The 22,748-nt window shown below is 39.4% G+C and overlaps 1 protein-coding gene across 1 annotated transcript in view; it reads right to left on the reverse strand.

The window, feature by feature from the left end:
• LOC108796020 (calcium-activated potassium channel subunit alpha-1-like) overlaps nt 1–22,705 on the reverse strand; it is a gene marked incomplete at its 3' end in the record, with an annotated part of 400,113 nt that extends 377,408 nt beyond the window's left edge. Inside the window, exon 1 of the mRNA XM_018567387.1 lies at nt 22,254–22,705. Coding sequence (XP_018422889.1) covers nt 22,254–22,547 — 294 coding nt within the window. The remainder of the gene's footprint in view (nt 1–22,253) is intronic.
• Between the last annotated feature and the right edge of the window lie 43 nt (nt 22,706–22,748).

The following is a 22,748-nucleotide window of genomic DNA, read 5'->3' on the forward strand; positions in this document are numbered from 1 at the left end:
TGTCTACTACTCTGCAGCAGCACTGGAATCATCCTCAGCGTCCTCACGTCTATACAATGTGTATAGAAGTGATGATTTACGGGACCTTAGACTGCTGCAGAGGAGGGGGAGAGACACTGGAAGGACCGGTCTAAGAAGAAGCTTTCTCCGTTTTCTGGTGCCACCCCTCCCCCCCATGATACTACTGTATCTTGTAGTAATGTAAGGGCCAGTGAATTGGACCACTAAGTGTAGTGAGGGACAGGAATTCGACATTCATGGTAGTATCGGATTATGAAAACATTTTTAGGCGGTGATTCTTCTTCAGTACAGCGAAGAGTGGCAGTGCGGACAACAAGAGAGGTAAATATTTGTGCATTTTTACTATAAAATAAGCCAGTTTACAGATAGCCTGCAAAACATGAGAAAAGGAGCCTGGAGCGCCACCTGCTGTCTCCCAATGTACACCTGAAATATATATATTTTAATATTTTATACTTCTCTGAGAAATTAATTTTTTGAAATGGAATATTTTAGCCTAGAAGACAAAGAAATGCAAAAACACTACCTGCATTACCTTTCAAAAGCCACCAAGACGGCATTAAAATAATTCACTTCTGGTTCCCAGTGAGCTCCCGGCCCGACTATACCACACAACAGCTAACAGCCTTCATCATAATTCACTTCTACATTGTTTCAGACTCCTCTACAATACTATCATTTAAAATTAATTAAAGATGTCTGACGTTACTGACTGTAATACACTTAAAGCTGAACTTCTTGCAAACAGGTAAATCCAGTTAAATACACATATGAAAAAATATAACAGAGCTGTTTTAACTGCTAAACAGATTTGCATTTCTGTTTATCCAGTCTTGAGATTTACAAAATACTGCCACACAAAGTCCTGTGCTTTTTGCAGTTTCTCTTTTGCTTACACGTATCCTTTCAACCACTACCACCCTTTGACTGGACAGTGAAAGGGGAAGCAGCATCTGGTGAGCTCATCTCTTTTGTCACCCTGCTTTCTCCTTCTATCAGCATGCTCCTTGTACTGCACCACACCTAATGGGCTCCTTGTGCTGCTTTTCAAACCTTCTCTCTCTGCTCTGCTGTACAGGGACTGCAAAAGGTTGAAGCCAAGCTTGTATTTGAAAATAAAACCTAAGAATGTATTCATTTGTGCCTCTTATGTCTGCCTGGAGTTCAGCTTTAAACATTTATTGAATGCATATTTTCTAATATCCTTAGAGTCCTTTCACACCAGAAGTCGTGCTGAACGCATAGCTGCTGGTGTGTGCTGGCAGGTACGGTGCTGATATGCTGATCCCTGCAAATCGCACCGATAATTCATTTTTGTAGTAACAACTTTATTGAAATGTCACAAGTGACATGTCATTAAGCTCTAACGGCAGAGTGTGCTGTGCTGCACTTGTACCATGCTGTATGCAGCACTTTTTTTTTTGCCGCACATACCACCACAACACAGGTGTGTAAACTGAGCTGATTTAAGACAAGGCAACAGCACAGCCCCAATGCATCTGGTGTAAATGGACCCTAAGATTGGAAGGAGGAAAGCATGCATCATTTCAGACAGGCACACAATAATGGCAGACCAATGAAGTGCATTGAATTGATGGAACGCTTTGTTAACGCATGTTTTGCTGTAGCACACACTAAAAGGCCACCAAGTGTTGTGGTGGGCTGCATCCGGTGCATGTGCAATTCTTTTCATCCGTTCTGGTGCGTTGGCAGCCCTTGCATTTAAATGTTGCACTTTAAAGAGCATACGATAGTGCAACACACTGGAATGTACAGATGGGAATGAGTCCTTGGTGTTTGTTTAAAAAATTGTGTAACAAACTGTAACAATGTTTCTGAAGCATGTTAAAGAAACGAAACAAGTACTTGACTGGTAACTACCAGGATGAGTGAACAGGCAATGCAATAATCTCCAGAAATGCCTCCAAAATAAATAACGTTGGTAGTTGAACAGTACATTTAGTTCTAAATATCAGACAAAAGGTTATTTGTGGACGAAAAAGGCACAGAAGATTCAGGTTTTGATGCAAGGTCAGGCTCTCTACAATAAGGGCATTTGGGATCTGTATTTAAAGGGACACAGAATATTTTAGTGTTTATGCAAAGACAGACTCTATACAATGAGGGCATTTGGGATCTGCATTTAAAGGTGGTACATAAGATTTAGGTTTTGATGCAAGGACAGGCTCTCTACAATAAGGGTATTTGGGATCTGTATTTAAAGGGACACAGAATATTTTAGCTTTGATGCAAAGACAGACTCTCTACGAGGACATTTGGGATCTGCATTTAAAGGGGGTACATAAGATTTAGGTTTTGATGCAAGGACAGCCTCTCTACAATAAGAACATTTGGGATCTTTATTTAAGGATGCACAGAAGATTTTAGTTTTGATGCAACTTGCAAGGCCAGGCTTTCTACAATAAGAGCATTTGGGATCTGTATTTAAAGAGGCACAGAAGATTTAGGTTTGGACAAGATGTCTACAATAGGGCTGCAACAACTAATCGATTTAATCGATAATTGGTCATGAGAATCGTTGACGTCAATTCCTATTATCAATTAGTTGATTCTGCGATTAGTTGCTGCCACCGCTCTGCCCCACCATTCTCCGCCTCTCTGGGACCCACGGCATGCAGTGGACTGTGTTGCCTTCCATCCCAGCTGCCCTCCCCGCCTGCATCAGCTGAGGCAACGGTGATCATGGGGACACTGACCGCTGCAGCCGGCGCCCTGTCAGCTGCTGTGCCCTTGCATTCCCCTGTGCCTCAACTGCGACCTGTGCCTCCGCTGTGGCTCCATCGCTCCCCACGTGCCCCTGCTGCAGCTCAGGTTCTGCCCGTGCCCCCGTTGTCGCTCTGCTGCTGCCCCATGCCCCCTCTTCCTATCAACTTATCAACTACTGGCTGTAGAAAGCCAGCGTCAAATCACCCATTTATTGGCTGAGAGAAATAGCCAGCCTGCTATTGGCTATTTAGAATTGCAATAGCAAATAGCAGGCTGGCTTTTGCACCCGCCCACTGCCTGCTGTCAATCAGCAGAGGAGGACCTGAAGGAGAACTTTCATTTCCTTTTGTCCTTCCCCTGCTGATTGACAGCAAGCTGTGGGCGGGTGTAATATCCAGCCTACTATTAGCTAATGCAATTTGAAATAGCCAATAGCAGGCTTGCTATTGCTCCCAGCCTCTGCCTGCTGTGTATACATTCTGCTGCCTTAGCAGGTAGCTGTCATTCCCCAGCTAAAACTATTGAAGTGGAAAGTTGACACTAGGGTTTTAAAAGACCCCTAATGTCACCTTAAAGAGAACCTGTCATCTCCAATGTATACTAATGAAATCACGTAAAAAATACAAAAGGTTTAAAAAAAATAAAGTTAAATCAAATACCCAAAAAAGTAAAATCTCTCTTCTGTTTAATATATATCCATATTTTACGCATTACTTGCCAGTTGACATTTTCTGCAAATTCTGTACTTCCTTTTTTGCATATTCCGAGAAGTTCCCATCTTCTAGTTGCGTCATAATTTTCCTATATCCAAGTTTATTCAAACTCCAGGTTTATTAATAAAATCTTTCCAGGACAACTACCTGTGTTTACATTGCAAGGTTTTATCAAATTGTACTGAACGCTTTTACCAGCCTCTGCTGTGTAGATACTGCGATAGGGCATGTCAGTACACTTGCTGGATTCTTTCAAAGTGGAAGATCCTATTTTCACCATTTAAAATGATAAGTCTCAGTGTTTTAGAGGGATAGAAACTATGCCGGTAGTGGGTACATCTGTGTACTTATGTAAAAGATGCAAGCAGAAGATCATTTTTAATTTACATATCAGATCAATTATCACTAGTTTTGTAATTTAAAGCAAAATAACATAAAGTAGAACTTAAGCTACATATTTTTTTTTTATTGGAATAGAAGGGAGGGTTATAACCCGTCACCTTTTTTTGCCAGCTATGTCCCATAGGGGAATATTTCTGTAATTTCCTGCAGACAGCCACAACAGGAAGTTTGAGGAAATCCCTTCAAAGTGAAGGAAATCCAAATAAGTATATGTACCCTGAACATGTTACAGTTTATACTCTTCTGTGTAGCTTTTGGCTGGAGGTACTGTGGTTGGACCGAGTAGAGACAACTGACTTATTATTTTTTATTCTGTTTATTTTGTTCTTGTTTTTCTCTTGTCCTAATTTTATGCTGTTGTTTTAAGCCAGAAGTATGCCCCATGTGATTTTTTTGTAATACAACATAGAAGCTCTGAAATAAAAAGAATTTCCAAACAAAAATAGAGGGAAATCCCTAATGGTCATCAGGGTCACCAAAGTTTGTGTCCCCATTGGAAGATTTCCCATCTATTTCTGTTCTGGTAACAACCCTAATTTTTCTTTCATTTCTTTGAGTGATAATGGTCACCAGGAGAGAGGGTGGATCTCACTAACAGGGACACAGACAGCAAAAAAAACCTGGCAGGTGTTCTAACCTATCTCTACTCCATTCAAAACTTTTTTTTTTAACAAACAAACAAATGTTTTGGCCTCAGTTGTACTTTAAAGCTCAGTTGTAGTCTCACATTTGTAGAAAAATAAAAGGTGCAATTGTCCCATTAAAAAAGCATGGGCTGCCAAACATGCCGCACCTTAACACGCATAAAACGTGCATACCTGTGCACACTCACAGGTGTAAACCTCGCCTTGAAGCTGCAAGCATATAAGAACACTAATCAATTCAGTTATGTATTAAGCATCATGAAGTATTTTCCATATAATTGGTTCCTAAAATTGTCTTTATATTAGCCTCCTGTAATCCCTTGTACAGCAGCACTGAGACTGGGAAATGGAGGTGCAGCTCACTGATCAATCAGGACCCTTTAGCTCTGCAATGTGCTGCTGGTTCTGTGGGTTTTCATGAGGTGCGTTCAGATCAATGCTCTTCAGACCACTTATTGCTGTCTAACCTGCAGTAGTACATTTCTGTACCCACATAAATAAGTGGCAGCTCATGATTAATTAATTTCACTTTCAAGGACACAAATATTGACTAAATAGACTTCAGTTAACTCTTTGGCCTTCTCAGAAAGTATGTTTGCACCACAAAAAAGGGACTTTTGCCCCTTTTTAGTACAGTATGACAAAATAAAAAAGCATGACAATATAGACTTGCATTATACACAGGTTCTAATCCTCAGCAGTACATTTTTTATAAATATAAATAACAATATATAGGTTGCGATATAGTAGTGTTTGGTCCCTTTTTATGTTTGAAAAAAAAGCCAGAATTTCCCTATAATATATAATGGTGCTCTATATGAGATATCAGACTGTAGTCACCTAAGTGGTTGTGACAAATGAAGAACAAGAATCCTGCCACTAAATAGAAAAGGAAATGCCCAGGAGGGCTCATTTTGTTACAACATTGGAGGCGTGAAATCTATTCTGGAAACCAAAAGAAGGTTTTACTTATTCTTTCAATTGGATTTCTAAATGCTGAATCACTATTTTCACATTTCAGAGATCCATTTTATATGCACTGCCCATGACTTTTATCCATATAAAACACAACATTTCACATGCACAATGGGCGTAGTCTGATGAGTATTCATGTTTGTGAATAAGACCAATTAAGGTAGAAGAATTCTCAAAACTCTATAGTCCTCTACCAGCTAATTACCGATAGGAACCTTTGTTTTCCGGCACTTGGTGACGTGTGCTCTATAGAGACATGCCAAGGTTAGATAGGTAGATAGGAATAACAATGCTATGGAGCATAGACAACTCTCTAAACATATAGTTATACTAATGATAACGCTAAGGATTACATTTATAAAATAGCAAAGAAAATAGAAATAAGTTCCACTGAACCATATATACTATAACAAGACATGTTTAATAGCAGTAAAGCATTATAGAAAGTGTCTTTGTTGCCCTCAACAATCCGCCCCCTTCTTTGTCTGGTCTCTGTAGAAATGCACGAGGGGTAACTGGCTGCTACTAGAAACAAACAGTAATTTCATTTTCACAGATGAGATTATTGCCACCAACAAGAGATCATGATGCCATTTATTTTGTAACCATTTTAAAAGAACCTTGCACTATGATAATAAAAACACAACCTGTTACTTAGTCATATCTTAGTTACATAACAGAAGTGCCAATGTTACTGTCTTCTCCATGCCGGAACTGCAACCCCTACGTGAATTGTATTCTGGAACTGCTATATTTGATAGGACCCAGATTGCACAGAGAGCATACGTACTTGGTTCTGAGACACACAGACATATGAGATTATGTAACAAGAAGGTTGCTGATATTCCACACTGCATTACCAATGTACCAGGTCTTGCTGATTTTGTGGTGAATTTAAAGGTAGACTTTTGAAAACCTGAACATGTGTAAATCCCACAACCCATCTAAGTGTGCAAATGTTAAAATGTTCCCTATTGCTAAAGACATCCTAACGCTTTTCAATCCTTCTTCCTAAAACCTTCTAACACTTAAATAATATCTGTACCCAAATCTTTTTTTTTAGTTTTGGATAGAGTGGGGAAGGATTTGAACTCCTGCCAGCTTTAACTGCAGTCTGAGGTTCTGGCTCTGTTGGAGAGATTCCTTCATTTCCTGTCTGGTGAAAGTTTGTCCCCAGGACAGAACGTGAGAAGAAATCTCTCTAATGAAGGCCTGGATAGCAGTAAAACCTGACAGGGGTTCTAACATTTTCCCATTTTATCCAAAACTGAAAGGAAAATGTGGGTTGTAGATAACATTTTCATCCACAAAAATACAATAATCTGGTCCTGTACTACAAGTTGCATGTACAAATGAGCAAAAAAAGCCTCTAAATAGCCTGGCTGTGCTCATGCTTAGGTGTGAATGGTGCCTTAAAGTGACATGAAAGCCTACTTTTTTTGGTTTTCCCTAATGCTGGTGTAAAGACTTACCTTATGTGATGCCTCTTGATGCATACATCTTCTTCCATCCACTCGTTTCAAGTTTCTCATGAACGCTGGTGCCGCTGTACAAATATTTGGTGCCTCCCTCTCCTTACAGTGCCCATGGAGGCGCCCTTGCGTGTGTGCTCCCATTGTGCATTCACTGACTAGTATTGCAAGCTGCTTTCCACTCTCCCCCTGCGATCTCAACTGTGCATGAGCCTCTGCCCACAGCGCATACTCAGCATGTACCCTCTCCTCCACTGCGTTCTGCAGCCGTGAACGAGCAGCGGAGAAAAGGGGAAGTTTGTAAGTATTTGGCGACACTGCGGCATATACAAATGTTGGGGCATGATACACTAACTGTTAACACTGCATGAAGCTAAAAACCACTGAGTGTTTAGTACCAGTTTAACCACCACTTGCTGTTCGCCTGTTGTAGATACACGGGCAGACAGCGTACTCTTGCGGTGGGTGGATGTACATGTACGTGATTTGTTTTCTTCTGCAGAATCCCGCAAGATTGTTGTAACAACTGGTACCGGCTGTTCAATACAAGCATTCGGGCCACCCTATAGCTGCCCAATCTCTTGCATGGTAAGAAACATGCAGCCGCCCCCTCCGCTACCCACCCCTCAACCACTCCCCCTCCCTCCATCGCCGCTGCCCCTGTCCCTGGGTGCCCGACTCTGACATGGAGGAGAGATCAGCATTCTCCTACTTGCTGATCTCTCCTCTGATGCTTGAAGGCAGAAGTGATGTGTGTTACATCACTTCCACCTTTAGGTGTCATTTCTCTGGTTGCTATAGCCAGAGAAGAAGCTGGTGAAGCAGATCCCTGGGTGGTCCCTAGGTGACATTAGGGGTGTTAGAGACACCTGATGTCTCCATAAAGAGGACCTGTCACTATATATTTTCTATAACATAGGGGGTTTGTTAGCTCCCTATGTGATGGCAATAAAGTTAAATGTTAAAAAACAAAAAAGTTAAAAAAAAACAATTAGTCACATATAAAAGAAGTGAAAAACACAAAAAAGTTTAATTACCCCGCGTGCACACACATATAAACATAAATATGCGCTGAGCGCGCCTACGTGCAAAAACAGTGTTTACGCCACACGTTACATATCACCGCAAACCTCTGAGTGCAAGCAATAATTCCAGGGCTATCAATCACTCTTAACACTGAAATGATGAATGGTAAAAGCGTTTAAAAGTCAAAATTTTAGGTATGGTGCAATTTTGAAGCTTGACATGTTTGGTGTCTATTTACCCGACATGACACTGTCTTTTATATTTTATAAAAAAATTGGGTAATAATAAAAGCTTAGGGAAAACATTTTTTTTCAACAATTTCTGTACTTTTTTCTTTATATAGTAAAAAATAAAAAACCCCCAGTGATGATTAAATACCACCAAAAGAAAACTCTACCTGTCCCCAAAAAATGGTATAAAATTAATTTTAGTACAGTGTGACGGAATAAATGTCAGTCAAAGTACCCAAGTGCTGAATACTGAAAAATGGCCTGGCTGATGACACCCCAGTCATCAAGTGATTAAGGAAGAGAAAAAAATAATGCAGTACTTTTCATAAAATTTATAATCAAATAAAACTTTTTATGATTGGGAATTTAGGAATTCTTATCGTGCATTGATACAGGTATGATTTTCCCAACTGATATGTAAGCTTTGAAAGATTTGTACAATTTTTATGATATCTCTTTGACTAATGTTTGTCATCTATTGCTGACCTATCTCTTAATAAAAATGTATTGCTTAAAAAAAAACTTTTTATAGATTATGACTATCAAAGATATTTCAAATAATGGTGGTACATCCTTGCCCACAGTAACACTGAATAGTCAGTGACAGGTTCATTGCACCAGCACATATCAGACAGCTAGACTGTTGAAATTTAGAAACAGCTTCACATCTGGACACAGCAACACTCTGTGCTATGACTGCATAGAAACTGAATGATCAGCTGTTTCCACTTTGTGTGCATCCAGAACCACAAGTGATGGACGCGATCTAGCCAGTAGGTGGAGCTCTAAGCTAATTCTCACATATTTACCTGCCCATTCTTAACTGCTCTGTAAAAAAAAAAGTCTGTTTACAAGGCTCAATAGCTCAAGCTCAAATTTAGTCCAAGCAGCCCTTCTCCTCAACCTGCTCTCTCAAACAGGGCCATACAGAGGTTCCGTTTAAGGGGAAAGTTTCTGTATTAAATGTTTATTTATAAAATAAAGATTTTCTATAAGAAAGTAAAAACAACTAAAAAAAAACGTTAATTTAGAATCCTCAAAACCTGTTAAAATAAATTTTAATAATGTTGACCCACTGATTTATTTTAAATAGATGTGTCCACTTTTTGTAACGCAACACACTGCAACGTACTTCCTGCATTGGTGTGGCGCACTACAACGCAGATGCGATGGGGTGCCATTCAAAATGAATGGCATTAAATTGCACTAGCCCATGATGCAGTAAGGCACTCATTACAGCATGACAAAAGTTTGATTGAGTCCTTATATTTTACTTTTACTAGGTCATTAACATGGTGTTATTGTGTTTGTATTGATGCTATACAAGTACAGCCTTATCTTCTTATCGGACCACAAATGTCAATCGCCCATCTACAATAACACATACCATTTAAAAGCATAAAATACTCCCACCAACACAGCATTCTGACACCTTAATGATGTCCGATTGCATTGCACTCACTAATATTTTACATGCGCACATGTTTGTAGACACCATGGCTTGCTATACACAAACATCCACCATTATGCTCAGACAATTAACAGGGATCAATTCCATGGATATTCCAAATGAAATGATGGCTGCTTACTCACTGCAATATGTATATCTTTATTTAATTAGCGTTAACTGATATATGAAGTGAAGTCCACTGGTTTTCAAGGCAAACTGCACGTAGCATGCTGTTCTATTCAGTTTTTTTTTACATTTGTAGGAATAGTGCATGCTTCTCAATTATTTTATTATTTATCATTCAAAGCCAGTGGAGTCAAGATATTATACAAATGTTACCCCTATAAGTTAAGTTCCTCTCCTCCCTTATCCGCTCTCTATAACAACCTACACGATTCTTGGACAGCAGCCGTGTTCGTGGACCCAGGCGCTGATCCTGTTTCCTGAGGGTAGTGCATGCATGTCCTTTCACCCTCATAGGTCTATGGGCACCCTAAGAAATAGCACCTTATATTACTAGAACACCTCTGTTTTTAAACATAGCTTCCTGAGAGCACTAAATTCAAGTTAATCAATATGTATACAGCATCTATCCTGTTCAGAATGCCAGAGCTCTGCCCACTATTGGTCCTGTAGGCCAGAGCTCCAAACCTGAAAGCTGTTCTTGCTGTAATGAGCATACTGGTTTCAAGATTTTCAGGGCACTCAGCAGCCTAAACAGCCCATTCACACTTTTGGGTTGTGGCAATGTGTACTAAAACACACAAATTAATGTACATTACAAGACTTGGTAACACACCTGCTCTTTGTGAGGTATATTGCAGTGCCATTCATTGTACAATAGAGCCCAAAGCACAATGCACTGCAACGCACCACAGAGCATATATTATGTGGTGCATTGCTCTGCATCATTGAAAAAAAATCATGCATGTTTTTCATCCATTGTGTGCTCATTAATAATGGATACGCTGCCCTAACTCGACACACATTAACATGTGCATTACTGCACAGCAATTGAACAATTTAAGTGTGAATGGGCCCGGAAAGTAACTGACAGTTTGGGTCAATGTAATGTATTTTATTAATACGTTTTTAATTGATGTTTTACTTTTTTTTACTATATACAATATGGTGTTTTGCCTAGCTTTTCAGCCGGGGCCTAACACCAATCAACAGTGCTGTCACATGAAGTAAGGGAAGTGAGTCACATAATCCCCTATATCTTGAAGTAACAGATAGATAGTTTTCTTCTTGCAGGCAAATGGAGTAGCTGGGGAGTACATGGAAGGTGAGCATGTGGTTCTGGGAGGGGGAAATAAGTAAACCTGTTATTTTGCCGTGCATGGGTAAAGCATGGGTTTACGTTAAATCTCTTGGGGACTCCAGTGAAATAATCCATTACACCTTCTAGTTGTCCTTTAGCTAGCCATTACACCTTGTAGTTGCGATCTAGTCATTACAAAAATAGTGGTGGTATTGTGGTGCCCTAATGCAAACACCATAATGTGGCATAAGCAAAGGTAACAACCAGAGAATACAAACTTTATTACAGACTTGGGGAGGGGACAGGAACACAGACTAGAGTGGTTAAAGCAAACCTGTGGCAGCTACTACTGGTGGAATGACAGTGCAGCCACCTACCATTGCCTGCACCCAGACTCCGCTTTAAAGGAGAACTATGAGGTGAGTGCTTTTCACTCATCCTCATAGTTCTAGCCGACCTGTGACAATGAAACTGTCACAGGTCGGCTCAGTAGATCGGGAAGTGAGCGAACACATACCGGCGTTCGCTCACTTCTCGCTCCTGTCACGGCTCTCTGTCGTGACAGGGGAGAGACTGGATTCCCCCCTCCCCTGTCCCATCCTTCAGCGCTGACTGGCGGAACGGATGGGGGAGGGGCAGGTACAGCTGGCTCTGCCTCTAGATAGGCAGAGCCAGCTGTCACTCACGCAGCTGGGCGGATCCAGACATAATTGTCGGGATCCGCTTTAGCTCCGGCGTCTACAGCGCGCGGTATACTGAGCTTAGGGTGAAGGGAGGACGCTAGTTTGTGTCCTCCCGTTACCCTAAGGAGAACTATGGGGAAAAGCCCTAACCCAATAGTTCTCCTTTAACCTTAAAATTTGAGGTACTGTATTAGGGGAAGAATGACCTGGTCTCTCACATAGTTTGGTCCTGCTGTACTCACCTCCATATTGACCAGTAATAATGCCCATCATACTTAGCTTGTAAGGAGGACTATAACTAGTAAGGAGGACCAAGTCTTATGTGTAAGTCTCAAAGATTCTCTGTGAAATGTTACATTTATAGTTTACAGTAAACCTGCCATACACCTGGGTAATTCAGACTTTATGATAATAAATGTAGAAGCAAAGGTTAGCCTTCAACAAATCCAGAAAGTAAGCTTTCTGTAATGATATGCATATCCTGACTTCCTGTAGAAGTTTTGCTTGGGCTTACCTCAGTTGTGGTTGCCTTAATGATGGGTGGTCTCACTGAGCAACAGCGAGCCTGAGGAGCAAGTAGGGCCAAACTCCAGGTTTACAGAAAAAGTGTACATAAATTCAGCAGCATATTTTCTGCATCTCCTGAACTCTGCTCAAGCATTTATTTTGACAAATATAGTAAGTCTGAATTGGCCAGGTTTGTGACATATTTCTCTGTTTGTGAACCTATCTGCTCCTGTGCCTTAATAACCTAAATATTCTCTTGTTACTAAGAATACTTTTGCCCTGTTATTGTAAAGGAATGTGCAGCAGAGGCCAAGGACGCAGACCTCATATAATGAGAGGTATAAACAGCAACACCTCAACCTACCTGCATATCCTGATTAATTCATAACAAGCAACGCATCTATAATTTACTCCACCACTCAACTGAGCAACTTGACTGTTAAATAAATTATTGAAATGCAAGGGCTTTTTTAAACCTTTCATTGCTAGATAGTCAGAAAAATCTTCCATGCTGAACAGCAGAACTAACACAATCAACTACTCATACAGGCTACTGCAGAGTTAAATCTGTAAGAAATACAATGTATCATATACGTGTGCATTTGTGTGTGTTTGTGTATATGTATATAATGTCATATGACTGCAAACACTATACTGTTATGGGCAGTATTATATTTTAGAATCTTCTTTAGAAGAAGAATTTCTACGGGGTGATTTACTAAATGGTGGAAGGTTTTTTGCCACACTATAAAGCTTCAATCACCTGTTTAGAATACAAGGATATTATTTTAAAGCCACCTTACTTGTGGCAGGATGGGCATAACCCTGAGATGCCCTGCCAGCTTTAACAATCCTCTAGTGCACTCTGGACTTTTCTCAGGACCCAGAAAACTCGATTCTGAAAATAAAAAGTTTATACCCCTCTAGCCACTTGTGCCACACTATAGGCCAATGAGGTTGACTATCATGATAATGAGCCAATAGTGGAGCAATTGGCTCCACTAGCTAGGTAATTGGCTAGTTAAAGGTACATTCTGACACATGGGGTGACTTTTTAGTCCATACATTGTTTAACCTTGGCATATAAATACTGGTCTGAAGAATAATCAAAAACAGCAAGCATGTCCAGAGAACTTTAAGTATGGAATCTCATTTGGGGTTTTTACGGTAAAAGCAGTATAAATCAGACAAACAAAAAACAGACAATGGGGTTCTAATCCTTCCCCACTCTATCCAAAAAAAAAAAAAACTTTTTTGGCTTGGCATATACAGGCAGTCCCCGAGTTACATACATACGACTTGCATACGACTCCTACTTACAAAGAGGGGGTTTTACTGTACAGCAGGGGGTCACAGGCTGCTGCCAAAGTGTACTGCGCAGCATTTTAGTAGTTATAATGCTACTGCACCTGTGCCGACGAGGAGTGTCCACCTTTTTGGGTCTGGTTCGTAGTACTGTGCGTAGATTACAGTAAGTTGGCTCTTGTTAGATGTGCAGACGTGGGGGGCCCGCCTCTTCTTCCAGGTCACTGTGAGGTTTTTACTGCTGTCTGTATCCACATTAGAAAGATTTAATCTCACTTCCTGTCCTTGAGACAACAGGAAGTGAAAGGAAATCTACCACTAGGAAAGGAAATCCACTCCTGTAAGAGTGATCATGGGGCAAAAGTTGTCTCCACTGAAGCTTTATCACCAATCCTTGTTCAACGACAACCCAAAATGTTAAAAATCCAATTGTTACAAGGACAGAAAGTGAGGTGAAATCTTCTGAACAGTGGCACAGACAGCGAAACAAATATTACAGGGTGCTAACCCTTCCCTATGTTACACTTAAAAAATGTACCTGTTCCAACTTGCATACAAATTCAACTTAAGAACAAACCTACAGTCCTTATCTTGTTCATAACCCGGGGACTGCCTGTACTTGAACAACCTTAGTCAATTGAGGGGAAATGAACATGGGCAGCAATAACAAAATAAAAAAACTATATTTTAGCTCAGTGAATGGGGAATGGTCAGACCATTTTTTTGCTGGCCCCATAAGGAGATTCCCCTTTAAATCCTGTTCCAGTTACTAGTAGCAACTGAGAAATCAAGAGAAATAAAAGCTCCCCCACAGGGAAACAGACAGCAAAACCCAACAGAAGTTCTAACCCTCCTCTACTTCAAGAAAGGCTTTGGGCAGATGTCTGCTTTAATCTCCAAGCTAAAGTTGTTGAAAACGGTCCTAAATGGGAAGGTTGGCTTCTGGCAGGCATTAGCAGACTTTATCAAGCTTCAAGCAGTGTTGAAACTTGCAATTGCCTGCTGAAACCTTTTTTTAAAGCCACAGCCCCTTTTCCAGTTAAGCTCTGTATTCAGCTCCACAGAATGAAGCTGAAAGGTGCTTTAAGGACTTCAAGAAAGCTGCTCGAAGCTTACAGAAAGCTTTGTAACTGCTTACTGTACATGATGCTCTTCAGACTGGTGTTTACAAGCCAAGATTAAATCCTGCCTATTTCTTACACGTTTATCTGCTTGTTGTAGACTGAAGTATCAGCTACACTTAGAGTAACAACAGCCCTTTGTGAACACTTTACTAAAGCAAAGTTAAATAATATGAACCTGTGCTTGTTTTGAACATCCAACTATGAGCAGAAGTTGCTATTTTTGCATGTTTACATTTAGCACAGGTTGCCAAAACTTCACTTTAGTAAAGCAATCTCCTTGTTAGGTGCACTGCTAATAACTATTCCTCTAAAGGTGGCCATACACTTTACAACCATCGCAAGACCTTAGTCTTGCGATGGTTGTAAAGTAATTAAAAAAACGTACGATCTGCCCATCTTGGACAGGCAGATTGTACTTGCGATCATCGCAAGCCCGCCCCCCTGAGGGGCGGGCTTCCGATGACCGCAATGCTGAACGGGCAGTGTGCGCGTGCGCACACCGGCCCGTTCGGCATTTGTCTCCCGAGCATCATTCAAACCAGCCGAAAATCATAAGATTTTCGGCTGGTTTTCTAGCATGCTCCTTAGACAAAAGACGTGCGACCGTACAGTAGAAATGGTCGCACGTCTTCATTCACACTGCACGATTCTCGTACAATCGAGGGATTTCCTGCGATTCTAATACGAGAATCGTGCAGTGTATGGGAACCTTTAGATTCTCCTATCTCCAGCAGGACCTCGATGAACACACGAGGACAAGTCTCTAGCCTACAGTGCTAAAACAACAGATTTATTATTTAAACATTTTACATAAATGTGATTTTCTGATTTAATTTATATAATAATGTCAAATGATAACTAACCTAAAACCATGATCTTGTCTAGTTTGATCAACAAAAACAAACTTGTCACTGCGTGAGTTTTAGGATCCTTATCTATGAGATCATTAACAGTATATGGCTAGAGATTACACGCCTCTGTACCAAAGTCTTATCTCCCATACTCTCATTGCCCTTCCTGACCAGGTGATGGTCCTTAGTGAGTAAACAGTGGGCCTGCAGCTGATTGGCTGAGCTGCCAGCTGGCAGATGGAGTATATAATCTCACTAATTAGCTGGTAGTATTAGCTCTCTGTCTGCTGTTGGCTTTCATAATACTTGGAGTATTCACAGACCCTCAGAAAGCATATCTTGTAAAATGACATGTAACAAATGCAACAGGTTGCTCATTGACATCTTTTTCTTTTAACTTTGTTCTATTCTACATTTTAACAAAACATTTAAAACAAAATATACAACTAACCTAAACAAACATATACAAACATCCCATTTAGCTGCAACTGCTGTCACCCATTCAAGTTAATGAACAGGGGACAGCAGCCGGATGTATAAGTGGCACTCTGCATGTAATCATATGTGATATGATTACAAGTGGTTTGGAATAGATCACTATCCCTGGATGCACAATAGTTGAACAGGTGAAAGTGTATGCATCTAAACTGAAATGGGCAAGACATTGCAAAATTGCGCAAAAACACAGCAAATGCACACATTTGAGTGTTTCCATTGAAGTCTATGGGGCCAAGAAGCTCATGTACTTTTTCCAGCGACAGGTGTTTTGCTTAGATGTAAACATGGCCATAGAAATAAATGGGATTTTATTTTGGGGGGGTTTTAATCGTTATTAGGACAGAAAAAAACGCTATAAAACACTGGGTGCGAACGGAGCCTTAGGATGGGCACAGGTAGAAGTCTAATATCAGGCAGCAGAACATATGTTCCTCCATTAACCAGTCTCTGTTTTTAATTCTTTTTATTTTTATTTTTTGCTTTACCTTCTAATAAACAGTAAGGAATCAGCAGCATTGCAATGCAAACTTGTTGAATACCTTAGAGTCTACTTTTCCATTTTTTTATAAGGTTATTTTGTATAGCAACTAAACCACGTAGAGAAAAATGCATTCCAAAGGCCATTAAGCACCTAACTAACTCTACGCCCAATAATATGTCCAAGCAGCAGGTGAAGGTTGTGCCCCTGTAATCGTTAGTGAGCTCTTCCTCATTGGTGTGTTGGGACCATAAAGAAAATTCTACTAAACTGGCAACTTAGTGGGGAAAAAAACGTTTAATGGTAGTTTTTGATGTCACCTTCCAATAAAAATGTGCAATACGTTAGAACATTTCTTGTTAAATATTCTTGGATGGGTGCTGTGAGGGCTGTTCTCTCAGTGTCTTTGTCAACGTCTCATAGACTTACCCAACTACTTATTTTGCACAGGACCTATCGTACCCAAGTTCCTGTTTAAAATAGGTGCCAAGATTGACCCTTCTCATCCAAAATGTGGTTTTCACCAAGGATCCCTGATACATTTACTGTGGAGATGTCCTAATTTGGTGCGATATTGGGGTGCAGTGGTTATTCATTGGGGTGCAGTGGTTATTAAGGAAGGTTATTCATTCTGTCTTCTGTATATTGTTAGATGACACACCCAGAGTCTGCATACTTGCAATTTTTGATATTCCTTATTTGCTATACACATAGCCTTATTTACCGCTATGAGACTTGTGGCATGGAAATGGATTTTCTCCATCCCTCCCTCATTATCTGAATGGGTGTCTGAGTTAGATAATATTGTAATGTTTGAACGCATTACCTATCAATATAGAGGGATTGGTGAAGATCATTTTTTTTTTACTCTGGTCCAGATAGGTACACTATAGTACTCATTAAGGGCACTCTAGAATTTCTTCATGTTACTACTATTATTATTATTTAGACATATACGTGTCATATATGTGAGCTCAAGATATAATTTGACTAATCCAATTCCAAGTCTCTATGTTTCTTTTTGAATTACAGCAGTGATGTAAATGTCCATATGTGCCTAGGTGATTTGAGCTAAATGAGTTAGTTCCTGGATACTGTTTTATTGATATGTGCATTTGGTGGATGTGGGGTTTCCTTTTTTTTTTTTTTTTTGTGGTGTTATTGCTTTTGGTTGTTTCTTATGCATTTGTGTTATATGTGTTGTTATATATTTTTCTTTTTATAAATTTAATAAAAATTATCTGATGTAAAAAATTATCCTTGGATATACATAATGCTCTAAATGTTTTATTGTTGGGGTGACCTTGATGTTTTTATATTACTCTGCCAGTCTAAACACTTTTAGCATTAGAAAATGGACCACGGACATAATATAGCCTGAAAGTCACATGGTCACCATTCAGTCTGGACCCTATGGGATGCCAGTGCAGTGGAACAGTAGGAAAGACACACATGGGGTAGTCCTCTAACCAAAATAAATACCTGAATATATTTCCTCTTTCAATGGTAACAAACAAAATAATGACTTTTGATTGATACTTCAGTGAAAAAATAACAGTTCATATTCACGGAACCACTTTTATTTGAAGGAAAAGAAAAAGAGAAGAAATGTTTTATGACAAATCCTGCACTGACTATACCCTGAGGCAAAGAGGAAATGTATGAGAAAAAACACAATCCCTTGAAATCAAAAAAAATATACAGCTGTTTATGAACTACTGTATATGTTAGTATATGTATCACAACCTATACATTTTTAGAGTCCCTGTAGTCTACATGTTTTAGTGAAATTATTTTTATTTTAGTATTATTTAATACAAATGTTAGGCACTAAACAGTGAAAAGTCATGAATTTGTAAATAAAACATATTGTGAATGATTTTATAAACAAATAATTGTGAAAGCCTCAGGTTCTGAAAAGTCGGTGTGAAAATAATTCTGTAATGGAAAGCAAATAAGTTATTGGGTACACTGTACTCAGTGAAAACTGCAGCGTTTGCTCTGGTCAATAAGTTTTCTGTTACCTTCATTCGCAAAGAGATTAATAATATTTACTGCAGTGCATGAGTGTACACTACTCCTGCAAACTACAGCTTTGCCTAACTTTCTATTATAGTCAATACTCCAGATTCTGGCTATTCCAGTAAACAAGAGCCTTGGGTCTGCTTTACTTCTCTACCCGTCATCTACAGTGAATAAACCATACCAGGAGTGACATAATTCCACAAATAAACAGTGATGCAATGTGGGCTACAGAAAAAATAGATTTCCAAGTTATGTATTAAGCCATTGTCAATATTACTGAGGAAATAAGGTTCTAGCCTGACACATTTATAGAAGTAGCGTTAACCTATTCTTTCCATACAAAAGGTACCGTGCTACACCATCAAAAGCGCTGGCTTTTCTGGAACTTTGGAACATACAATTCTAAATCTTCTCTCACCAGTAAGTGTACTATATGAAATATTCTGAAAAAAAGAAATGTGTCGCCCACACAGACTATGGCAGACGACAGTATGAACAGAAGAATCAATTGGAAAAGGGCCCATTCATATAAACTGGAGAAAGCAAACCGGGACAAAAGTGGAGCTATTGCCCAAAGTGACCAATTAAGCTTTATCTCTTGTTCTCTGGGAAAGTGACAGAAAGTAACTGATTGGCCGCTATGGGCAAAACGTTGTTTTGCACTTTTAATTTCTCTGGTTTTCATACACAGACCCTACAATTCCTCCATCAGACACTTTAGTACATAGTACTAACTCCAACATTAGTAGAATAGTCACCACACTGCATTTAACTGCAGTTCCCCGTTATTGGAGGGGTTTTCGCCTGTGCAGGATTATAAATATAACAATGCAGGTTTGAGTTTAAGGAAAAAACAAAAAGTCAAATTTTTAAAACTAACAAAAAGGTTGAACTGCTGCTCCCTACTTATACACACCGCGCTAGCACCGGGCACATCCTTTGAAGAAAATAAAATATTTATGGTAGGTCTTTCTATTTAAAATGCCACCCTTGCTGTAATCCAAATAGTATTTTATTCACTTTCAAAAAGGATATACATAGAAAGGAACGCTGTATATTAATGAGAACCTCAACTCATATCTTTAATAGGTCTGACAAATTACTCTTGACTACAAAAATTGTACATTTTCTATGATTTTGCCTATTTTTTTCTTAATCATCTGCAAAACTGTGCTCCGTGACTTCCACATTCATTCTGTGATTTTTACAATGCAGGCCAAGCTGACTTCTTATTGTATGCTGTATACTGCGTTTTCATTTTCCTTATCCTGCAGGGCTATGACACAACAGGGATACTTAGCAACTGTCTCTACGAAGGTAGGATAGTGATGGGAAGTCACGGAGGTGGGAGGGGGAGTGAAGTGTTCCATCTTTGGCTCCAAAATGCATGAGTAGGTTTATACCCTAAGGCCTGTACGAAAGGGCCAGCAGGGCGAGGCCGGTATTCTTTGCAAAGGATAAGTAAAAGCTCCTATCAACTATCTTATATAAGAGAAGTCCCAATCCTCTTTTTTCAGGTGCCCATATGCTTTAAAATAAAGTATCTTTATTTACATTTATTATATATGTATATATATATATGTATATATAATATATATATATATACATACAGTGTGTGTGTGTGTGTGTGTGTGTGTGTGTGTCTCCTGTGAAGGTTCACTTGTATGAAATATTGTTAAGCTGAACAGAAAGCTTGATCACACATTCACTTTCACTACTTGACATTGTAAAACTGTATTCATCATCAGGTTATTTTGTCACATAATACATACACTGCCATAGGGTATCTTCTACTTCAGTCATTTTAGCACTTATAAATTGCATAGTGAGGACAGTGAGAAACACACCAGCTACTTCAGTTTACTTCTGGGTAACCTCTGAATTATTTTTAGCTCTGCTTCACAACATTTCATGTATTGCCTTTATGGTGTGATGCACCAATCTCAAAGATTTTATATGGGTAATAATGCATCTATGACAAATCTTAAATGGCTTTAATTATGATTAGAGAGCTTAATTTAATATGTTGCAAAGAGTATGGGTGCCCGGTGACTCATGGCACTCCATCACAAATCAGCCGTCATTAGCTGAGCGATACAGTAATAAATTCTTATACTTGGCTGGCTGCTATTGGCTAAAGCAACACGTCACTGATCTGTGACCCCTAATACTAAGCCCTTATAGGAATTTGTATCCATTCACTGGAATAACTGAAATTGTAACAGAAGTAGGGGAAACTCCCTATGTGTTTCCCTGTGCTTGTTAAAGACACGTGTGAACTATACCATTTCCTACACTGTGGTCATCAAGACCAATTATCTCTTGAAGAATACACCTGCAGAGCTGTATTGTGGCAGCTACAATTCATGATAAATTATTGATGCATAAAGGAAAGTACTTTCTCTAATTAATATAAAATACATAATCACAATAGAGCTGTGACCTGTTTCATCTCACAGCTTGGACTGGTCTGCGCATTTCGATTTGATAAAAACGGATGGTGACATCTTATAACATACACTAACTGTCGCTGGGGAAGGCAGGTGCCTTTCCCTTACTCTCTACTCCCACAACAGACTGCTAACAAAATTAAAAAAAACAAAGTTCTACCTATTTTTCTTTACTTAACTTTGAAAAAATACATGGTTTGGAATGAAGCCAATATCAGGCAAGCTCTTGCAGTATAGCAGAATTTAAATATGGGCTACATTTGGGTAGATATGATTATGAAGATGTTCACAAACAGCCGTCTAGTGGTTTGCTATTTGACAGAGTCATGACAGATTTACAACTTGATAGGTCACCTTCCTGATATTACTACTAGAATTTTGGAGCATACAACATTTCAAAAAAAATAATAATAATAATACACAAATAAACAAACTGGCAAAGTGAAAATAAAACAAATATCAGAAAAACCTAGCTAAAAGAATTAGGGAATTAATTTAAACAATAAACTAATAGTAATATATCAGCTAGGCCCATTACAACAATTAGCCTTATGTCCAAGGCAAGAGAGAAGTGTAAGTCCGCAATCTCTTTCATCCAATAATTACATCTTGCTTCTGTTTTAATGTATTTTATCCAAACTTCTGTATGAATTATAATACTGGAATTGCTAATAAATGACACTGCCCAATTAAGAAAAGACACCGGCAGGTCCAATTTGTCTTTTGCTTCTATCCTTATGTTTGCTATCCAAGTACAGAAAAAATCTGGTATTTATGAATCTATTAGTTTACAGTGTAATTAAGTTTCCTAACTCCCACTTGCATCCCATAGCAATGAACTAAAATGATCAAGCAAAATAAGATTTGATGTATAATTGCTGCAGCCCGATTCACAGAAAAGTTATCTATGCGTATTTCTCATCATCTGTACTGTACCGTGCTGACTTCATTTTTTATTCCTACATCATATGTTGTTGCTGAAGATCAACTGATTCACCTATTCAATACCACGTTAAAGTCCAACGTGTATGCTTAAGATTTAGTGGCTATGTTTTTTTGGAAGCACTTGATTACTGCAGTAAGTCACTATTACTTTGTATTTTTCACCACCCAAGCTAAAGTAACTTGAAAACCAGCAGTGATGGTCATCCAGTTCTTGCTCATGTGGTGGCAATAATATCACATTACACTAAAGTATGCTAGTAGCCAAGAGACTATCCAACTGTTCTGCCTTTCCATAATAAGATCCTAAAATTAGAGTGCACTTTTGATCCCATTCAGTTGAGCATTCTCTAGCTACTTCCACAAACTCCGACAACTCACCTTCTTTTGTAAAACCAGCAAACCAGATCAACAAACCCCCAGACAAGCAACAAAACTTAACTGTAAAGTTCACAGATTTGGTTACCTTATTCTTGCCCCCACAGTGGCAGCAGACTGTCCAAAGGTATTTAAGGGTCCTCCACACCAAGATAATAAAAAGGCCCCCGAAAAATGTCACCATGGAAGAGGCCAGGAATGCCCACCACATACGCTGTCCCCGACTGTCACATGGCACCTCCATAGTGACCGGAATAATGAGGGCAGGATCTCCCTTGGCTAAAACGAAGGATTCTTGATGCATGTTGTTGTTGTTGTTGATGGTGTTCATGGTTAAGCCAATGCTACTGAAGTTGCTTAGGGATTTGTTGCCACTTGCCATTGCTAACAGGAAGACCCAGGAAACCCTGAAAGCCACTTATGTCTCAACCCCCAAATTCCTGCACCAGCCATATTGCAAGAAAGTGGGCAGGTCAGACAAATGATGGGGCCTTCCTTGGTTGCCTCCTCTGCATATAACAAGGGCAGTCCTATGACTATAGCACTGTCTCAGTATGAGATTGAAATCCTCATTCCACAAAGC

The sequence above is a fragment of the Nanorana parkeri genome, unplaced genomic scaffold (genome assembly GCF_000935625.1).
Source record: "Nanorana parkeri isolate BGI_ZX_2015 unplaced genomic scaffold, ASM93562v1 scaffold1041, whole genome shotgun sequence".
Lineage (NCBI taxonomy): Eukaryota > Metazoa > Chordata > Amphibia > Anura > Dicroglossidae > Nanorana > Nanorana parkeri.